This window comes from Artemia sp. Qi Xiang Cuo, chromosome 14 (genome assembly GCF_049724085.1).
Source record: "Artemia sp. Qi Xiang Cuo chromosome 14, ASM4972408v1, whole genome shotgun sequence".
NCBI classification, from domain to species: domain Eukaryota; kingdom Metazoa; phylum Arthropoda; class Branchiopoda; order Anostraca; family Artemiidae; genus Artemia; species Artemia sp. Qi Xiang Cuo.
The window spans coordinates 34,406,092-34,425,239 of NC_142807.1; the positions used below are offsets into that span (position 1 = coordinate 34,406,092).

The following is a 19,148-nucleotide window of genomic DNA, read 5'->3' on the forward strand; positions in this document are numbered from 1 at the left end:
AATTTTGTGTCTATTTTGGAAAATCGGCAACTGTGACGTTTGAAAAGTTAAAACAGGCTTATGGGGAGGACTCTTTGTTCCAAGCTCAAGTGTTTCGCTGGCTCAAAGCATTCTTGGTAGCAGAGAAAATGTTAAAGATTTGCCAAAATTGTGCCAAAAACCTCTCAATTAAGCAGAATGATGCGCGAAAAATAACTTTCTTGGTCTTCTGGAGAGAATCGCTAATGAACAAGATTTTTTTAGTCGTATGGTCACAGGTGATGAAACATGGATTTTTTAATGCAACCCTGAGACTAAGAAAGAAAGCGAGAAGCGGCACACTCCCAGCTCTTTTCGACCAAAGAAAGCTCAAATGAGCAAATCGAAGATCAAATCAATACTGATTTGCTTTTTTGAAAGAAGGGGACTCGTCCACAAAGAATTCGTTCCTCCAGGACAAACTGTTACCCAATTTTTTACAAATCCGTCGTTGAAACGCTCAGAAAAAGAGAGAATCGGTTGTGACCAGGCAATGCAACGAAATTATTGCTCCATCACGACAGCGCCCCGTGTCACACTGCCCTCTCCATAACAGAATTTTTTACCTCAAAAGGCATTTCTGTTTTTCCCCGTCCCCCTTATTCCCCTGACCTCAGTCCTTGTGACTTCTTCTTTTTTCATAAACTGAAAAATGTCCCCAAAGGTCTTCGTTTCAGGACTTAAGAAACCATCCAAAAGACTATAACAGATATGTTGGGGACCGTAACGGTTGAAGATTTCCAGTGCTGCTACGAACAATAGGAAAAATGTCACCATTGGTGTGTAGCTGCCCAAGGGGACTACTTTGTAAGGAATAACACTGATGTTGGGAAGAAATAAAAATTTGTTAAAAAAAATATCAATCATTAATTTCCTGCCGCACCTATAGAAAGCCGAATGCTAAAGTTAAGACGGTTGTATATTCTGCTGCTACTGAACTTACCAATGACTAAATCCTGATAAAGCTATGCATTATATGAGGTGTAATGGCCTCTACATTTGTTATACCATAGTATTACTTAATTGCGGCAGAAGGTTGTATTATTTTTGTATTCGGAAAAGTTGATGTATCGTTGGGAAATTTTGCTGATGGTAGTTTATGTATTAGTGGAACGCAAACTGGGCTAGAAGAGGATTTTCGTCTAGGAGTATGCAGTAAAGTAGCTAAGAGAAGGGGGGTGGCTGCCCTCTGCTGCAGCCTCTGAGGGGGTGCAAAAATGAAGTTTTTGATTTGTTTTTTAAACTTATATTATGGTAGTGATGGTAGGAGGGCAAACACTAGCATTGCCCGGGGTGCTGAGAACCCTAGCTACATCTCTGTGAGTATGAATGCATCAGTCTAAGTTTCAACGAGAATAAAATTGAATTCCTTTTTTTTCTCGCCATATTCGAGAGCCAGTTTATCTGTTTCTTGGTGGTCATGTTGCTCATAAACACAATTAACTTACTTAACTTACTGCAATTCTGCGTATTCAACCGAGCAATACCTGTTCACCCATCAGGAATGATTTCCGTTCAATCCAAGATTTATTGAAGGTATTTTTGCCAATAAGATTACGAAAGTATTAGGTCTGACAGTTGTTATGAAACAGATTAAGTTGCAGTATCGTTGCTTCCTTGTATGATGCACTTTTACTCCTGCATTTGCGTGCTATTTCACCTTTTTTTTACCGCTTTTCAGGCTGGGCGATGTTACGGATAATAGCAAGTGTTTGTATAAATCAATCTGAAAGAAATTTCCAAAGATGAGATTTTTCAAAGTAAATTAAAGTGTTATGTTAAACAAATAACAAGCAGAAATAAAGTTATCTAATAATTATAAACTTAAAAAAAAAATTATCACAAAGAGGAAATAGGCAACACCTTCTAAGCATTCGAGAAATCAGAGTGCATTTGCGCTTTATTGAAAGCAATTTTTACTTTGGATCATGTGTTTTTTTTTTTTCCCACATCAACAACAAGACAAAACCCAAAAAAAATTATATTTAGACTAATCAAGCTTTACTAATAAGACTAGTAATACCTCTCTAAACCTCAAAACGGCTTGATTGCCATTTTAATTTCATTGAAAACTACAAACCTTTGAACAATGTGCTTGTATTTGCCAAAGCATCAACGAATACAACAACAACACAACAAAATAAATCACAATAATTAACAAGATTACTGAAAAAAAGCTATTGGAAGTTAGACTGATTGTTGAATATGTAATGATATTCATTCCCGAGAGTCTCAGCAATTTTTAAGTTATTATCTGTTCGGTTTGAATTAACTTTACTTTTTCAATTTAAAAAAAAAGGATATTTATATGTAAAAAAAAAAGAAATCAGTTTCTCTGCTTAAGAATTAAGATTTTGGATTGCTAATTTAATTTTGGACAAAATTTGCGACAAATCTTGATAATAGTTCTAGTGTAGAACTTTCGTTGGATGAAAAAGGGGATTCAAATTGATAGAAAACTGATCAATTTTGGCTTTCTATAGGACTTATCCATTTTGTTAAAATCTTGAATATTGATGCATATTGATACACCGTTTTATTATAAGAATCTTATTCTATTATATTTTATTCTAGCTGCTTGTTTGCTTACTTAAATGAATTTGAGGTCATTTATTAAGCAGAGTTCTGTTTAGGCTGTTTAAAAATTTTAAATAACAGTAGAACCTTAAGTTTCAATAAAACCATTTTTTTTTCCTGATTGAGATTCTCTTGGTTCAGAGATTTTAATTGAGACTTCGACCAGAAATTTTTTAAAGCAGATAAGCCTAAAAAAATTTCTAATTTTCCGTTAAGAATCATTGCAACCACATAGTTATTATGAACTTTATTGCCGTTGATAATTTCCCCTTTATTCTCATAAGTCAAAATTTGAAATTCTGTTTGACCCCCCACCTTTTCCAATACTTCGTTAAAGTTTCAACTGGATTCCTTAAGTCGTTAATTTTCGTTGCCAGAAAATTGAAGGTATGGTATTTTGATAACCTGGATGCACACAGTGTCTTTAGATTTAGCTCTACTCTTTCGCCGAAGTTATAATTTAACGTCAATTTGCCCCCCTCCAAAAAAATTCTCTTAAAGCTTGAATTTAGTTTCCTTTCCCAAGATAGTACATAGTACCTGTCTCGCTGTCTCGCTACGTAGCCGTTTGATCTGTCTCTCTACGTAACGCTGCATGACAATTATACGTTTTATAGGAGCTTATAGTGCAGTAATGCTCGGTGAAAGTTATGCTTTATAGTGGATAAACACGGCGGGGGAAATTTATACATGAATTGGAGACAAAATTAGTTGACCCTTTCCTTTTTCCCCCAAATCTAAATTTGAATTTTTATCAGCAACCCCTTCCCTTTCTTTTCTCTAACAGTACCTTAATATTTTCGACTCCATGCCCCAAATCATTCCAAATATATTGAAGACATGTGTTTTCGATGACCTGAATGCATGTAGTGTCTTTCAATTTATCTTCAGTTCCCCCGTCTCAAGTCAGAATTACAAATCCATTCCACCCCTCCACCGTCCAATACTCCCTCAAAGTTTCAGCTCTATTCATTAAATCATTCCCAAGACATTGTAAATAACTTGACTAATCAGATGCACATACAGTTTTTCAATTTACTCAGCTATGTGTTTCGTTTCTAGAGTAAACTCCGTGAAAACTCTTGGAAGTCTGACCAAGCAATCTATCTGCAAGAATTCGCTGTTAATATAACTAATTTAGAACAAAAAGTTTTTCGGCCCATATTGGGCTCCCTAAGACTTCCCTTCTAGACTCCCAGCAACATGTATGATTTTCTTGGCCCAATAAATGGTTCACGAAAGCTTCGAGCCAATAGGACACCCGGGATCAAACTCTTTTTCAATTATGAGTAAAGGAACTGACAACTTGCATAATTTACTGCCTTTGTCCCAGGGTCTGAGGGTGTAGTGTCATCCTTAGAGATAACTTTGATGAGCATTTTGACTATTTTGAGGAAAACACGAATCTCAAAATTTTGATCAAAAGTCTTTGGGGTTGCAGGGGGAGGCTAGGAAAAAGAGCACCAGAGGGGACTGGTTGCACTCCAGCCATTGTTTAATCCCAAAAAAGGCATTGGAACTTTCAATTTTTCGTTTCATTAGCCCATTTCTGTTCCCACGATAGTGGATGTATGGTATTTGGATGACCTAGATGCATATAGTCTATTGATTTAGCTTGATTTTTCTCGCCATTTTACCATGTATGAATCAAGTCCCATAGGAGCTTATTGTGCAAATCGTTATTTTTGTCTGAATCGAAGACAAAAATTGCGTAACATCTTCCCCCTTTCCCAACACTAAACTTAAATTTCCATTGCCCCCCTTTCTTTTTACAATTGTATCTTAAAGTTTAAGTTTCATCCCCCAAGACGTGACAGGTAAGTTATTTCGATAACCTGGATAAATATAATTTTTCGATTTAACTTCCCCCAAGCTTTGATTTACTTAGGTAGGCTTGTCGTTTCCAGAGTATACTCTTGGGAAACTTGGGAATTTTGCATACCGTATGATCCGTAAGATCTTGCTCGAAATGCAATTAATCAGGAACAAAAAGTTTTTGGCCGATTTCTGGGTCACCTACCCTCTTTGTTTGATCTTTTTTACCCAGAGAACGGTTCCTGGTAGGTCTGAGCCAACTGTACACCCAACATTAAACATGCCCTCTCCCCCTTTTCATTAAAGAAACCATATTTAAAAATGGGCATCTCGTAATAATTTACGGCCATTGCCCTAGGGATTGTAAGTGTGTGTGGGGGGGGTCGTGTCATCCCCCGAGGCATATTTATCTGAGCTGTCGATTATTCTGAACAAAATGGCTGTATCAAAATTTTGATCAAATATCTTTGGGGGCTAAGAGGACCGGGTATCAAGAAAGGGCACATGACGGGCTGATTCCCTCCTATCAATTTTGGCTTTTAAAAACGTCATTAGAACAAAAGTGTCGTCAAATTTATTGAATAGTTTTGCTTGTTTTATTTTCACAGTTCAATATGGCAACGCTGACGAAAATATCGTACTGTCCTTAAAACTTCGAAACAATCAAAAGAAAAATAGAAAATCACGGACTTTAGTAATAATAGACCTGAAAATGGTCCAGGTGGCAAAATGTATTTTTATTTTCAAGTCTTGATAGTTTAAGTAATTGGCAAATTGTTTGCAGATTGAGCATTAAAATGAAGTGTATTTTCAAATGTAGCTTGCTTCTTTATACTGTTAAATAAAAAAAAAAACGAGTTCTTTAAACTGAAAGCAAGGAGCAACATTAAAACTTAAAACGAACAGAAATTATTACGTATGTAAGGGTTGTTGCCCCCTCCAACACCTTGCTCTTCACGCTAAAGTGTTTCAGTACTTTTAAAAAGCTTCTTAATTTTCAAATAAAACGACTCTTGTGTTTCAGGAGTCATTCTTAAAGAATTTGGACACCATTCAAACTTTAGCGTGAAGAGCGAGGTATTAAGGAGGGGGCAGCACCCCTCATATACATAATAATTGCTGGTTTTTTTTAAGCTTTTATGTTGCTCCTTATTTGCAGTTGAATTTCTTTTTATTTGATCTCTGATCGTTTTTTAAATAATGCCTGGAAATCTGGCTCCACCTCCACGGAAAAATCTCCCGTCCCTACGGAAATATACTCTACATAATTCAATCCCGGTAAAAATTTACCCCGGACAATTACCCTTAACATCTCCAAGCGTAAAATTGTGTCGAAAAAGAGAAGGCAAGACATATAAGAAGAATTTCGTACAGGAATTCTGGCAAATTCTCTCTGTGTAAAATTACCCCTGAAAGCTTGAACCCTGGAAACTCCCCTCCCCATGGTAAATTCTCCCCGTGGAAAACGCTCTTTAGCAGAAAAATCACCCCCCCCCCAACCGAAATTGTATGTATATTACCCACAATGGGCAAATTTTTATAACTTAAAGACCTTCCCTGGGAGTTGGGGGGGGGGGGGGGTATGTTATCTCTAAAGGCATAGCTATTGGATCTTTCAGCTATGCTGAACAAAATGGCTATCTCAAAATTTTAATCGGATGATTTTGAGAAAGTAGGGGCGTGGAAGGGGGCCTAGTTTTCCTCCAATCTTTTTGGTCGCTTAAAAAGAACGCTATAGAACTTTTAATTTCTGTTTGAATGAGCCTTCTCCCGATATTCTAGGACCATCGGGTCGATACGATCACCCCTGAGAAAAAAAAACAAATAACAAATAAATAAATATGCATCCGTGATGTTTCTTCTGGCAAAAACTGAATAATACTATAATTCTGTTGATAGGAGCTTGAAACCTCTACAGTAGTTTTCTCTGATACGCTGATCCTGATGATGTGATTTTCATTAAGATTCTTTGACTTTTAGTGAGATCTTCCTCCCTTTTTTTTTGAAAATCAGGCAAATTTTCTCAGGCTCTTAGCATTTAAGGGGTAACACTAAACTTAATGAAACTTTCTATATTTTCTGTAATCAGATTCTTTTGATATATCTGTTAGTATCAAAATTCTGTTTTTAGAGTTTCGGTTACTATTGAGCCGCGTCGCTCCTTACTTACAATACGTTACCACGAACTGTTTTATATATTTTCCTGGCTTGAACCTTTCTTTATTCTTCATGCATTTCCTGAGCTGCGGGAATAGTAATTGTTCTATGGGCAAAAACTATGGAAACAATAAAGACGATACAGATATAACTCTTCAAAGACAAATCTAAAGTGTCCGAAAGTTTTACTGTGTGATTTTAGTGTGACTGAATACTTCATTAGTTGAATACTTTTATTGAATTAACTAATTAATCTTTGCATTAATAAGCGACTATCTGTATAATTTATCTGCATCTGATAAGTCTAAGCCATCAGTAATATTCCCATCCTCTCAGCTATATGTTGCTACCCTCATTCAAAATTTTTTCGTGGGCCAACTTAAATAACTCATTTCTCGGGGATTAGGTAATATCGTTAGGCCAAGCTAACTATAACTCCATATTTTTCACGCGATTTTTTTTCAAAAACTCCCTCGCGAAATGTTCAGTAAGCCTTTCCTGGGGGGGGGGGGGGAGGCTTACAAAACTGCTCCTGGGGGGGGGGGCAGGTCAGCTGTCCTGATGACCGCAGCTGCGGGAGGGGCGCCGCGGCTGGAGGATTGCCCACTTTGATCAAGTTTTTATGTTTGATTCAGCTTCTTCTTTTTTTTTGCTTATCTTTGGGTCGGGATCGAGGCGCTGCAATTAATTTTTCCCCGGGCTACCACCAACTCTAGGAATGGCTCTGCTTGTTTATATCAACTTTCTTTATGCTTCTAACATGACAATTGTTTTTTTCTCTAGTGAGCAAGATCAATCGCATTTTTAATGTTGAGCAGCTTAAAGAAGTGACACCACAAATTGGAAAGGGAAGACACTTGGATGCTGTGCTGTATTGCTTTTTCTCGGAGTTTGACATAGACAGTGAACACACTTCCATATTCTCTGGCTCTTGGTTCGTTTTTTTTTTATTATATACTATCTAAAACCATCCGAGCTGCAGTCCAAACAAAATGAAGACCGTTAAAAAGGCCCTGAAGCGGGCTTTTTGGTAAACAAATAGACAATAAGTCTCCGATAGTAAATTGTTGCTATTAAAACCAAAATAAAAATAATAAACACTGAAAAAATTCTGCTGAAAATTTTCAGTCCTTTGCAGAAAATTTGGTCCCTGGCCCCAGTTTTGGAAGTATTCGTCTGAAGGAGCTGTAATGACCTGAGTAAAAGAAAAGGGACTTTCCCTCCTCTAGCACCGTCTACAAATGCTTGAGCTATCTAAAGCTGGTATTTTTCAATCTTGATTAAATCAAAAGTACATTTAAGAAATAATCTGTCGAAGAGCTATTAAACTAAGGATACAGGTTGTACTTTTGAATTCTAGCTTAGGAAATTTCAACTTTAATCCAGGAAAACATCTGTCCAACATCTTTCTCAAAAATCTTATCATATCCCAAGAGAACTTTAGGACAGGGTATAATTGGTACCCTGTCCTCAAGGTACAGGGTCGTGGAAGAGGTAACGAGCCACGTACGCAAGTGGCGTATGGGCTCAGCTTCCCTCTTATATTCCAACATTTACGATTTGGGAGAATCTCCCTCCCCCTCCCCACCCACTGGAAGGAATTTCCCCTCCGGTGTATTGAGGTAGCCATGAATTAATTTGATATACATAGACTATGTATGTGTTTCCTCGAGAAAGTAGAGATTGGGATACCTTGAAAAGAGAAGATTGGTCTATGTCTAAGCCTTGGCAAAACGTGCTAAGAAATCCCCAACCAAGTCAATATTTAATACTCTTCTTCTTGACACCAGGTAGCCAGATTTGTATCTCAGTTAAAGTTCTTCTCTCTTCCCAGATTTTTGTTTAACTGGTAAGTAAGTAAAGACCTCGTCATTTTTAAACTCTGTACCACTATTCAGCATTTGGCAAACAATTTCTACCCTTGGAGTGATTGGGCATTAAAGGGACTTTAGGAGGGAATTGCTTGAAACGGAAAAAAAGTTGTTGTTCTTTTATGAACGTAAGTTGGGACGGCAATTCATTGGTGTATTCTAAATGTTTAGAATGCACCTAATCCAAGTTATACCTACAAAGGTTACTGTAGAATTGGATTATACGTGCAATTGAATGCAAAATTTTTATTCGTTTTTTTTTGTAAAACGAGTTTGCAAAATGAAAATGCTAATTGATTTTTATTGAATTTTTGATGGTTATACCAATTTATTATTGTATTCTTTGGGTGTTTTCTACACTAAGAACAAAGTGTAATCAATTTTGGAGTGTATCGTTCTAATAATATTTTTGCTTTTTCATTATGAAATTTTATCTTAAGAAGCATATCTGCAGTAAAAGGATAACTTCTCTCAATTTCAGTGGCGTTTGCGGTGGTCGTGTGTCTCGTCAGTCATCAAACTATTATGCTTGTTCAGATTTAAATTGTGATGGATCAAGTTACGCCGGAAAACATCATATGTAAGTTTTCTGTTTTTGTGGGCCATTCAGAAGCCCTTTTCTTAGCATCCAAGCGCTTAGTTTAGTCATAGTTTTTTACTTTTTACGAATATTCCTTTAAAATCATTATTTATACCAAAAAACAAAAAAACATGTTGTTTGGTTGTGGACTTTTTGAGGTGTTTGGTTGAGACCTATTTAGCGTATGAAATTTTTTTTTTTTTAGATCTAACTAGAGTTTACAGCATTGGTTAGGTATATATCCTTTTAGAAATTTGTAGAAAAACTAAAAAAAAGAAAAATGTTATTCATTCTTTCTTTTTAACAACTTTTTAGTTCCTATGTCAAACAGTTCCTGGTAACTCATCAACTTGGTCTAAAAGACTATTCGTCTGGATGCATAAACTTAAAGTTAAACTTCCCCGCTCTCTCCTACCTAATTGCTCAGTATGCAGCCACTCCTGCGAACTATAGTTCCATTTATTTTTATAAATGAAACTGTACAAAATGCATACAAAATGCAATCCTAAAAATCTAGTTTTAAGTAAAAGGCCTGCATTTCTTTTTAAAAAATGGTCTCATCACTTTTTTTAAATTAGTTTTCACCAAGTATTGACTAATATTCGACCCCTGTCCTAATTACTTTAATAAAAATAAAACTCCAAGCTTTTCCAAGCCTAAGTCAGATCATGTAAATGAACACGCATAAATTGGCATGTATGTCTTTTTTTTTGTGAGAGGGAATACGCAATAATATTCGACTGCAGCTTCTATTAATAAAACCCAGGAGCTTTCTCATTTCTATATTTGAAAATAAAATAAATATTAAGTTAGTGACTTTTCCTAGCCTAAGTTTGTTACAGTGCTTTGTCACAGAAACATCTTTATTTTTATTTCTGAATTTATATTCATTTTAATTTTTGTTCGTTGTATGATGTAATTATTTTATAACTTTATTTCTGTTTGTTTATGGTTTTGATATCGCTCTTTAATCGCCTTTAAAAAAGAAATTTCCGTAGCGTTTGAAACTCACACATTAATAAAAAAAAAAAAAGAAAAAGAACTTTCTTTAAAGGTTTATATATTTATAAACCTTTATTTATATATATATATATATATATATATATATATATATATATATATATATATATATATATATATATATATATATATATATATATATATATATATATATAAAGAAAATTTCTTAAACCACATTGGCCTGACGTAACAAAGAAAGATAAACGAGCAAAATTGGGTTTTAAAAGACCAAATGAAATTACTGACAAAACACGACAAAGCAAATACTTCGAGGGGGCAAACGCCTCTCTTCTTCAGCGCGAAATGAAAAAATATAATCATTGAGAGTGCCGATGAACAACCCAACAAAGAAAACGCGGAAAGTCAATAGGAATGTGGAAAAAAAAAAACAATGAAAAAACTAAAAAATTAAAAGATGAATAAAATTCAATGAAAGCCAAAAAATTGTAAGAATTGAAATCAATTACCTAACAACAATAAAAATGAGTCATTCACCAATATATATATATATATATATATATATATATATATATATATATATATATATATATATATATATATATATATATATATATATATATATATATATATATATATATATATATATATATATATATATATATATATATATATATATATATATATATATATATATATATATCAAAATCCAAGTATCAAACTACTATCATTAAATAAATCTTGAAAAAAAATACACAGGACTTAAAACATTCTTCAATATAGATAAGTAAAAATTCCTTACTGGTGATCTTGTAAATGTCCTACATTAAGCACTCACAATGTTTAACCAAAACTGTCATCAGCATTTTCTATTTATCATTCAATCTAGTTATCCTTCAGCAATCAGAAGTGCCATGAATACCCTCTACATATCCTCAAATCTACTTATCCTCAAGGAAGTAAAAGTGTCGTGAAAACCTCCAACTTATCCTCGAGGAAGCAGAAGTGTCACAAACACTAGCTTATCCTCCAGCACGCAAAGGTGTAACGATATATATATATATATATATATATATATATATATATATATATATATATATATATATATATATATATATATATATATATATATATATATATATGTATATGTATATATATATATATATATATATATATATATATATATATATATATATATATATATATATATATATCCCTGCTTAAGAATTTGGGACCAATTATTTAAATTTCTATCAATTTTTCTGTTATGTTTCGCTATCCGTCTGGCAACCTCAACCTCTGGGTCAGCAACCTTGAATTTCGCAATAGTGGATTTTACTTCAGTCAGTTTTAGTTAGGAGTTTCCAGAATGGTTCGGTGTAGAGGATATGGGGAAGGGCAACAGCATTATATAGACTCGCTAGAAGTGGTCGGTTGAATCGAAGATTACAAGATACAATGGAAGCGTAAGTTGCTGAGAATCTACGTCTGATTTGTCTAATTCAAGAAGAATCTATAGGTTGAACAGAGCTAGATCAAAGCGTAATGGAAGGGGCAGAGGAATTTGTTTTCAAGTTAAACAGGACAACTTCAGATTTGGAGGAGTTGAATTGAAGCCCAGCTTTCTGATATTTTGCCTCAAGGATTCCAAAATTATGGTGATACGTTCAAGAGTTCGACTAAGACTTAGGATGTCGTCAGCATAGAAAACCAAGGAAAGGTCTACAGAAAACAAAATTAGTGAAGGTGGGCATTAATCTTGTGCTTCCAGAACATAGCTATTAAATTGGTCGGGAGAGGTGACAGCTCCTTGACGGGTCCCTTTCTTGATTAGGATAAGTTGTCTACGCGGAATCGGGGGCATGCCTTTATCTGGGGGTAGTTTCAGGTGGATATGAAGTCTTGAATATAAATCCCGAAGAGAACGAATAATGGCCAGATTCAATACACGTTTACCAGCTTTCAGAAGCATCGCTGCGTGGATAAGAGAATTGAGTGCACGTCTGACATCATGTCCCCCCAAAACAAGGCTTTCTCCAAACGATTCCGCATCAATCAGGGCATATGCAACAGCGGTTAAAACGTCGACACACCCGGTGCCTCGCTTAAATCCGAACTAGTGTGGGGGGGGGGGGTATAGCAGTCTTTTTGAAGTTTCCTAATGAATAGTAGCTGAAAGAGCTTTCAAATGATGTATCTACAGTAATAGGGCGGAATGATGTACAGTGGACTTCAGATTTCCCTTTTTAGAGATAGGAATCAGATCTCCGATGCAAAAAGAAGAAGGAACGATATCCTGAGTGAAAATCATCTGCATAAGCAGAGACAGATGAACCGTAAGAGGTTTTCCCCCGTATTTCAAATGAATCGCTCTGACTTGATCAATACCAGATGAACGTTTCCATTTTAGTTTTTGGATGGGATCTTCGAAAGAACGGATACTGACCACACAATCTTAATCGGGTTGAGCATCCAAAAACTGATCCAGAGCTACTTCTTAAGATTGCTCTATGATGGGATCAGGGACAGAAAACTCAGATTCATAACATGAATACCATTCAGCTTCTGGAATGTCAGCTGAGGACGGTGGCGAAGAAGCGTGTGGTGAGGAGGAGACAAATTTAAATACCATATTTCGATCTTCTTTTGCATGGGCAGAACAGCTCTACTATGCTGAGCAAGTATTTTGGAAAACTTCCGCTTTGTAGAGATCCTTATATCATTCACATGCCCGGACTAGGACGCCCCCACTTTTGCCATATAGAAAACCAAAAATTTGCTTGTCCACATGAAGTAAAAAGCTCTGGATTTGTGGACCATCCAGGAACGACTTCTTTGAAGACATGTTGAATGGGGACAGCTTGTTTTTCGGCAAAGCAGAGGGCATGGCATGTTTCAGCACAATATAGATCAAGACAAATTATGGCCTCACTCATAGGCAACTGGAGTGACTTTTGGAGATTGTGAAATGGGGCACAAATTTTACTTAGAATCTAGTCAACCGACTCGAGGAACCGAGTTTGGTCAATCTTTGACCAATCACGACGATACCGCCGTGCTGAGGAATCACGTGCTAGTGGACTACTTTGAGAAACCGAAGATGGCACACCGATAGAGCAAATTATAGGTAAGTGGTCAGACAGCTGATAATCAAATATAACGTTAACTGTATCGGCGGTCAGATTTAAAGATATAGCAAACGTGGTCCAAGTTAGAGGTTCGCAAAGACGTGTGAATATACATAAATCGACATTTTATGTAATACACGCAAAAAATCACTAAATAAACCCTTAACTATAGTAGTACGTGGAGACACATGAGAATCTGGTTCAGACAAATTATAATTAAAGTATCCGGCTATAACACAAGGTAAAACTAGACGCCGATTTTTTTCTACACAAGAACCTAACTTTTCGTACGATAAAGCAAATAATCGCCCTGACTGATGGTTGGAATAGTCAGAGGGTAGATACACACAAATATAAACAGAGGAGTCCACTCTCACGGCTAAGTAATGATCATTTAGTTCGAACAAGCAGAACGGAGAGTCGATTTAACGAAAGTAACAAGTCCACCAGAGCATCTGCCTCTTTTATACAGCTTTCTAGTAGGCATGGAGTGCGACACCATGCAATCAAGTGTAAGTATGTTGATACCATGTTTAGTAACAAAATATTCCTGGGGGAAAATCACGTTATAACTGGATCTGAGGCTTGGCAACACAGAAAATTTATTTGCAAATGACCCGTTTATATTCCATGATAGTAGAAACGAGTCCATGGGTTTAAGTTTTGCGGTTTTTTGGGCGCATTACACTATAACACGTATGACCATTGGTCTTGAAACAAACGCAAAAGGCACTGTTTTGGCATAGAGTATCAGGCGTTGATTTGTGATCGATAGAGCCACATTTAGAACACAGTGCACAGTTCTTACAATTCACGGCGAGGTGACCGATCGCATGGCAATTGAAGCAGCGACGTGGTAGGAACACGAACTCTTCAACCGGAAGGCATTCATATCCAACTTTCATATATGCTTTCAGAAACGTATCAATATCAGTTTGAGACGGAAAATAAACTTTAAATGTTCGGGAGTTACCACACTGTACCGTTTTAGTGCACTTGAGGATTAGCTGTTTCAGCGACATTTCGTCTAAATCTTCTGGTACTCGCTTAATCGCTGCGATAAAAGCAGACTCATTGAGGAAAATGTTGAGCGAGGGTTCGGCGCACTTAACATTTTCGACTATCTGGCCCGCGGTTTTCATGGACTGAACCACAATTTTCCACTCGTCGTTAGGGTGGCGTAACTCGGCTATATCGTTCGGATTTGGGCACACCTTATAGATGAATGTTTTTCGTTCATTTGGGCCTTTTAAGTCTTTTGGGGTTTCTTAAGTATCACAGAGTAGAGTTATAAGGGGGATGTGGATTGAGGAGGCTGGGACTTGTCAGGCAGGCTGGTCGGGAAGCAGCTAGCATTCAACATAAATCCATCTATTTTTTTCGGAAGTTCATTTACTTTCGAAACTACTGTGGCATGAACAAACTCGCCGATGGCAGTTACTTCACACGGACTGAAAATTACAAACTTTGGGATCAGAACATTTTGCTTTGCCGCCGTGCCTAGTGACTTGCACATATCAGTAATATTCTCATCATCCTTGGCATACGAAACCATCCTGATTTGGATATCCAGCTCACTATGAAGGGTCTTCTTAGCTTGTAAAACTCCATCGTGTTCGAAATAATTAATAACACTGTTGACGATCAGATCAAGTTTAACACCTTCTGTGAGTGATCTAATGAAAAAGTTCAGAATGGGGCTGAACACCAACTTTTCAATAATCTTATTTCACTCGTAAGCAGCCATAATCTAAATCGTACAATTCATAATTTGCCAAAGATTGCGAAATCTGACAAACAGGGATTAAAATTCACTTTAAAAGCTTACTGATTTTTTAATGGAATACCCAATTTAGTACAGGTGCGTTCACTTTGAACTCTGAATCAATACTGAATACTTTTTAAGTGGAAAACTTTTTCCCAATCTATGTTTTTTACTTGTAATTTTAGTGATACAAATTGGTGCGCTTTTTCCCTTGTTCCATCGAGGCATTAATAGAATCAAAATCTTCCACCTACAAATCTTAATAAAATTGTTTGTGGTGCGCAACACACTAAGATTCTCAATATGTCGCTATTCCTGTAACTATCTCTGATTTCCACTTTCGACCTAATTCTAGGACACAAGCGTTTTATCATTTAAATAAAAGTCTTAAGGGTATTGACCAAATCAAGCCTAATATTTAGTCCATTGCCTTCCTTAAATTTCTTCTTTAAGAAACAAAAGATAATCACCCCCTATATGGTGGGTGTCCTGTGTTACAGCCCTCAGGTCTATGTGTCTTATTTTGACTGGATTTTTTTTTTTTTTTTTTTTTTTTTTTTTTTTTTTTTTTTAGAATCGTGAATCTATTATTTGGAGACCAGACATTGCATTTTTTGAAATGCTGTTATTTAGACTGTTTGTTTTTTATTTTTATTTTTTCGTTTTAACAATATAGTATTCAGAAAATAACGATATCGAGTTGACAAATTTTTTTTTTCTTTTTTTATGCCAAACCATGTAGGTGAGTGCGATTTCTGAAGGTAAGGAGAATAACCTGGAATGATTAGGGAATTACAAAAGCAGGATGGAAAGTCATGAAATATTCAAAAATTTCCGGTAAAATCAGGAAATTGAATGACCGATGTTTAAAATTGAACCTGGAATTTGAGATTTATGGGTAGCTTTCTTTGTTATAGAGTTTTTTCTTTATTTGTTTTATCCGTTATAGTATGACATATTTAGGGTATTGACATCTGTCAAATAAACGGGGTGCTAAATTTACAATTCAGAAATCCTGGCAGTAATGATGGGTTTTGGAGAAAAAGTTAACTATGCTTTAGAAAAAGCAGTAGAGACCAATAAATAGCCTGTAAATAAGTTATGATTGTCTTGGTGGGATTTTCTAGCCATTGTTGCTCGACCATTGAAAGATAGTTTCAACAAATGCAACCTCAAAGCTTGCGGTTTTCAATTTTATCATTTTCTGGAATTTCTTGTCAAAAAAGAGGTAGACTTTTCAAAACAACCCATTCTTTTCGTCTATTAAATAAAAAAAACAGTTCTTTTCAATGAAAGTAAGGAGCGACATTAAAACTTAAAACGAACAGAAATTATTCTGTATATGAAAGGGGCTGTCCCCTCCTCAACGCCTCGCTCTTTACGCTAAAGTTTTTATTGTTTTAAAAAAAAGAGTTGTGAGAAAAAGCCAAACTTCAGCGTAAAGAGCGAGTCGTTGAGGAGGGAATGGCCCCTTTCATATACGGAATAATTTCTATTCGTTTTAAGTTTTTATGTCGCTCCTTACTTTCAGTTAAAATTTTTTTTTTTTTTAGTTTATGAACGTTTTTGAATTAATGTAGGTTTTGATTTTGGCTCGCTGTACATGAATAATTAAAACGAAATTTGCATATAAATTTTATTTTATTTTTTGGTTAAATAGTTTTCTCTAAAGTTGTTTAATTTTATTTACGAACGTTTTTATTAGCAATAAATATACGTAACTTACGAATTAAATTACGTAACGAACTTCTATATTCATATATTTTTAATACGTATATTATTGGGTTCCTCGCTCTTTACGCTAAAGTTCGAATTTTGTTCCAATTCTTTAAAAATGACCCTTTAATTACAAAAGCCGTTTTTTAGAATAAATAGCTCTTATGAAAGTACTAAAAAAAACTTTAGCGTAAAGAGCGAGGTATTGAATAGGGGGCGAATCCAATCATATACGTAATAATTTCTGTTCGTTTTAAGTTTTAATGTTGCTCCTTACTTTTAGTTGAAAAACTTTTTTTTAATTTAATTTCTGATCGTTTTTTTCAATAATGCTAGGAAATCATTGCAATGTCCCTTCCCCCATGAAAACTTCCTCTATGGAAAGATCCTCTGACGTAACCCCCGACCCCCCCCCCACTACCAGAAAACATCCCCCCTGAAAACGTCTGTAAACTACCCAATAACCAATACTATATGTCAATATTAGGCAAAGTTCATAACTTGCAGCCCTTCCCCCAGAGACTGTTGGGGATTAAGTCATCCTCAAAGATATAGTTATTATTCTTTTGACCATGCTGAACAAAATGGCTATCTCAAATTTTGATCGGATGACTTTGGGGGAAAAAGGAGCGCTGGAGGGGGCCTAGTTGCCCGCCATTTTTGGTCACTTAAAAAAGGCACTATAACTTTTAATTTCCATTCAAATGAGCCCTCCCGTGATATTCTAGGACCACTGGGTCCATACGATCACCCCTGTGTAAAAGAAAAAACAAATAACCACGCATCCGTGATCGGTATTCTGGCAAAAAAAAATACAAAATTCAACACTTTTGCAGAAAGGAGCTTGAAACCTCTACACTAGGGTTCTCTACTACGCTAAATTTGATGGTTTGATTTTCATTTAAATTCTATGACTTTTAGGGGGTGTTTTTCCCTTATTTTAAAAATAATGCAAATTTTCTCAGGCTCATAACTTTTGATGGATAAGATTAAACTTGATAAACCTTATATATTTGAAATCAACGTAAAAATCAAATTCTTTTGATATATCTATTGGTATCAAAATTCCTTTTTTAGAGTTTCGGTTACTATTGAGCCGGGTCTCTCCTTACTTACAGTTCGTTACCACGAACTGTTAGATAGTTTTGTGACTTTGCTAAGCATCTGTACGTAAAAGCATTTGAAATATCATCCACTAAATTCTCATCGAGTCCCGAAATTTTGACTTTTCAGCGATGTACGAGTATTATGGCCAATAGGCTAAAAATTTCAAGAAGGCGGATGGAAAAGGTGCTTAAAATAATTTTCGTTGCAAACTGCATCGCTAGTCTTCAGTGTTAAAAATATTTCAACAGGGTCAACAAGATCAGCGGCAACTGGGAAATTGGGTTTCCTTTATTTAAGCTTTAGACTAAGCCAGCCAGTGGACTGCAGTGACTGCAGTGTGGGAATTTCCTGTCAATAAGTAAGATGTACCTGGCTAAAAAACAAATGCACCTTTTGTAAGTGATGCCAGATTTACAGACTCTATAAAGGACCGTGACATTTTCATAATTCTGTGGCAGTTGCTTTAATCTATAGTTGCTCATATTGCTTGCAGAATAGCTACATCTGTATGGAATTAATGACCGTCATTATTGAACAAGCTCTTTCAATGGCATCCCTACTAATGGCTTTATATACTCGAAGATTTGAGTAGCTCATGCTATTTGAATCTAAAATGGAGATGATTTCAGCTGTTCAAGTACAAAATAAGATATCTTCGTTCTTTGGTCATCACTTGAAGTACAAATCCATGCTGGGAAAACAAAGCACAAAACAGATTTTTTTTAATTGACCAAATAGCTCCACGTCAAGAGATATAGATGCATTGAAAATATTAGTAACATGTCAAGAAAAGTTCCAACTATTTCACGGAGAAATATCGAACCTCAAACTATCTCCCAGCTAATATCATTCTCCTCTCGGATATAAACACCGATATCTGTTCCAATATTAATTGAGGCGCAATATCGATGCAAATACTGTTGGCACCATCTTGCAAACTTTGACGTTGCAACTGCTTCAGCAATAGGTAGTTCTTTTGGCCAACCGAAATTACTATTCCGTCATGTTTAGATATTAATTTTGGATGCTGTTACTATTGTAATGCACTCTGTATTAGTCATCATCCGTTTGTTCATGGATGAACTGCTCTTGCCCTCCCCCTCTCCCGAATTGACATCATCATGAAAGTTTAGAATTCAAAATGGGTACATCCTAGTATCTAGCTGTTGTTTATTTCGTTGTCCTGTGTTGGCGCAGTGTTTTCAAACTCAGCTGTTCGAACTCAGTTCAAACTCAGCTGTAACACACTTCAGGGTCGATGCAAGGACCTTAGTATTCAAGAAGCGTCATTAATCCAATACATACATACAGTTTTTTGTCTATATTTTACTGATTTGCAGCTTTAATGTATTATTTCCTCGTTCCCCTGAAAATCTAATTGTCTTCCACAGCCCTTTAGAGGTCTTTATTTCAAAACATTTTACTGAATCAAGAAT

General features: G+C 35.7%; 1 protein-coding gene across 1 annotated transcript in view; it reads left to right on the forward strand.

Annotated features, from left to right (window-relative positions):
- The window catches only part of hdm (meiosis specific with OB domains hold'em), an 87,428-nt gene that overhangs the window by 62,580 nt on the left and 5,700 nt on the right, over positions 1-19,148 (forward strand). Inside the window, exons 7-8 of the mRNA XM_089100154.1 lie at positions 7,351-7,501; positions 8,920-9,018. Coding sequence (XP_088956280.1) covers positions 7,351-7,501; positions 8,920-9,018 — 250 coding nt within the window. The remainder of the gene's footprint in view (positions 1-7,350; positions 7,502-8,919; positions 9,019-19,148) is intronic.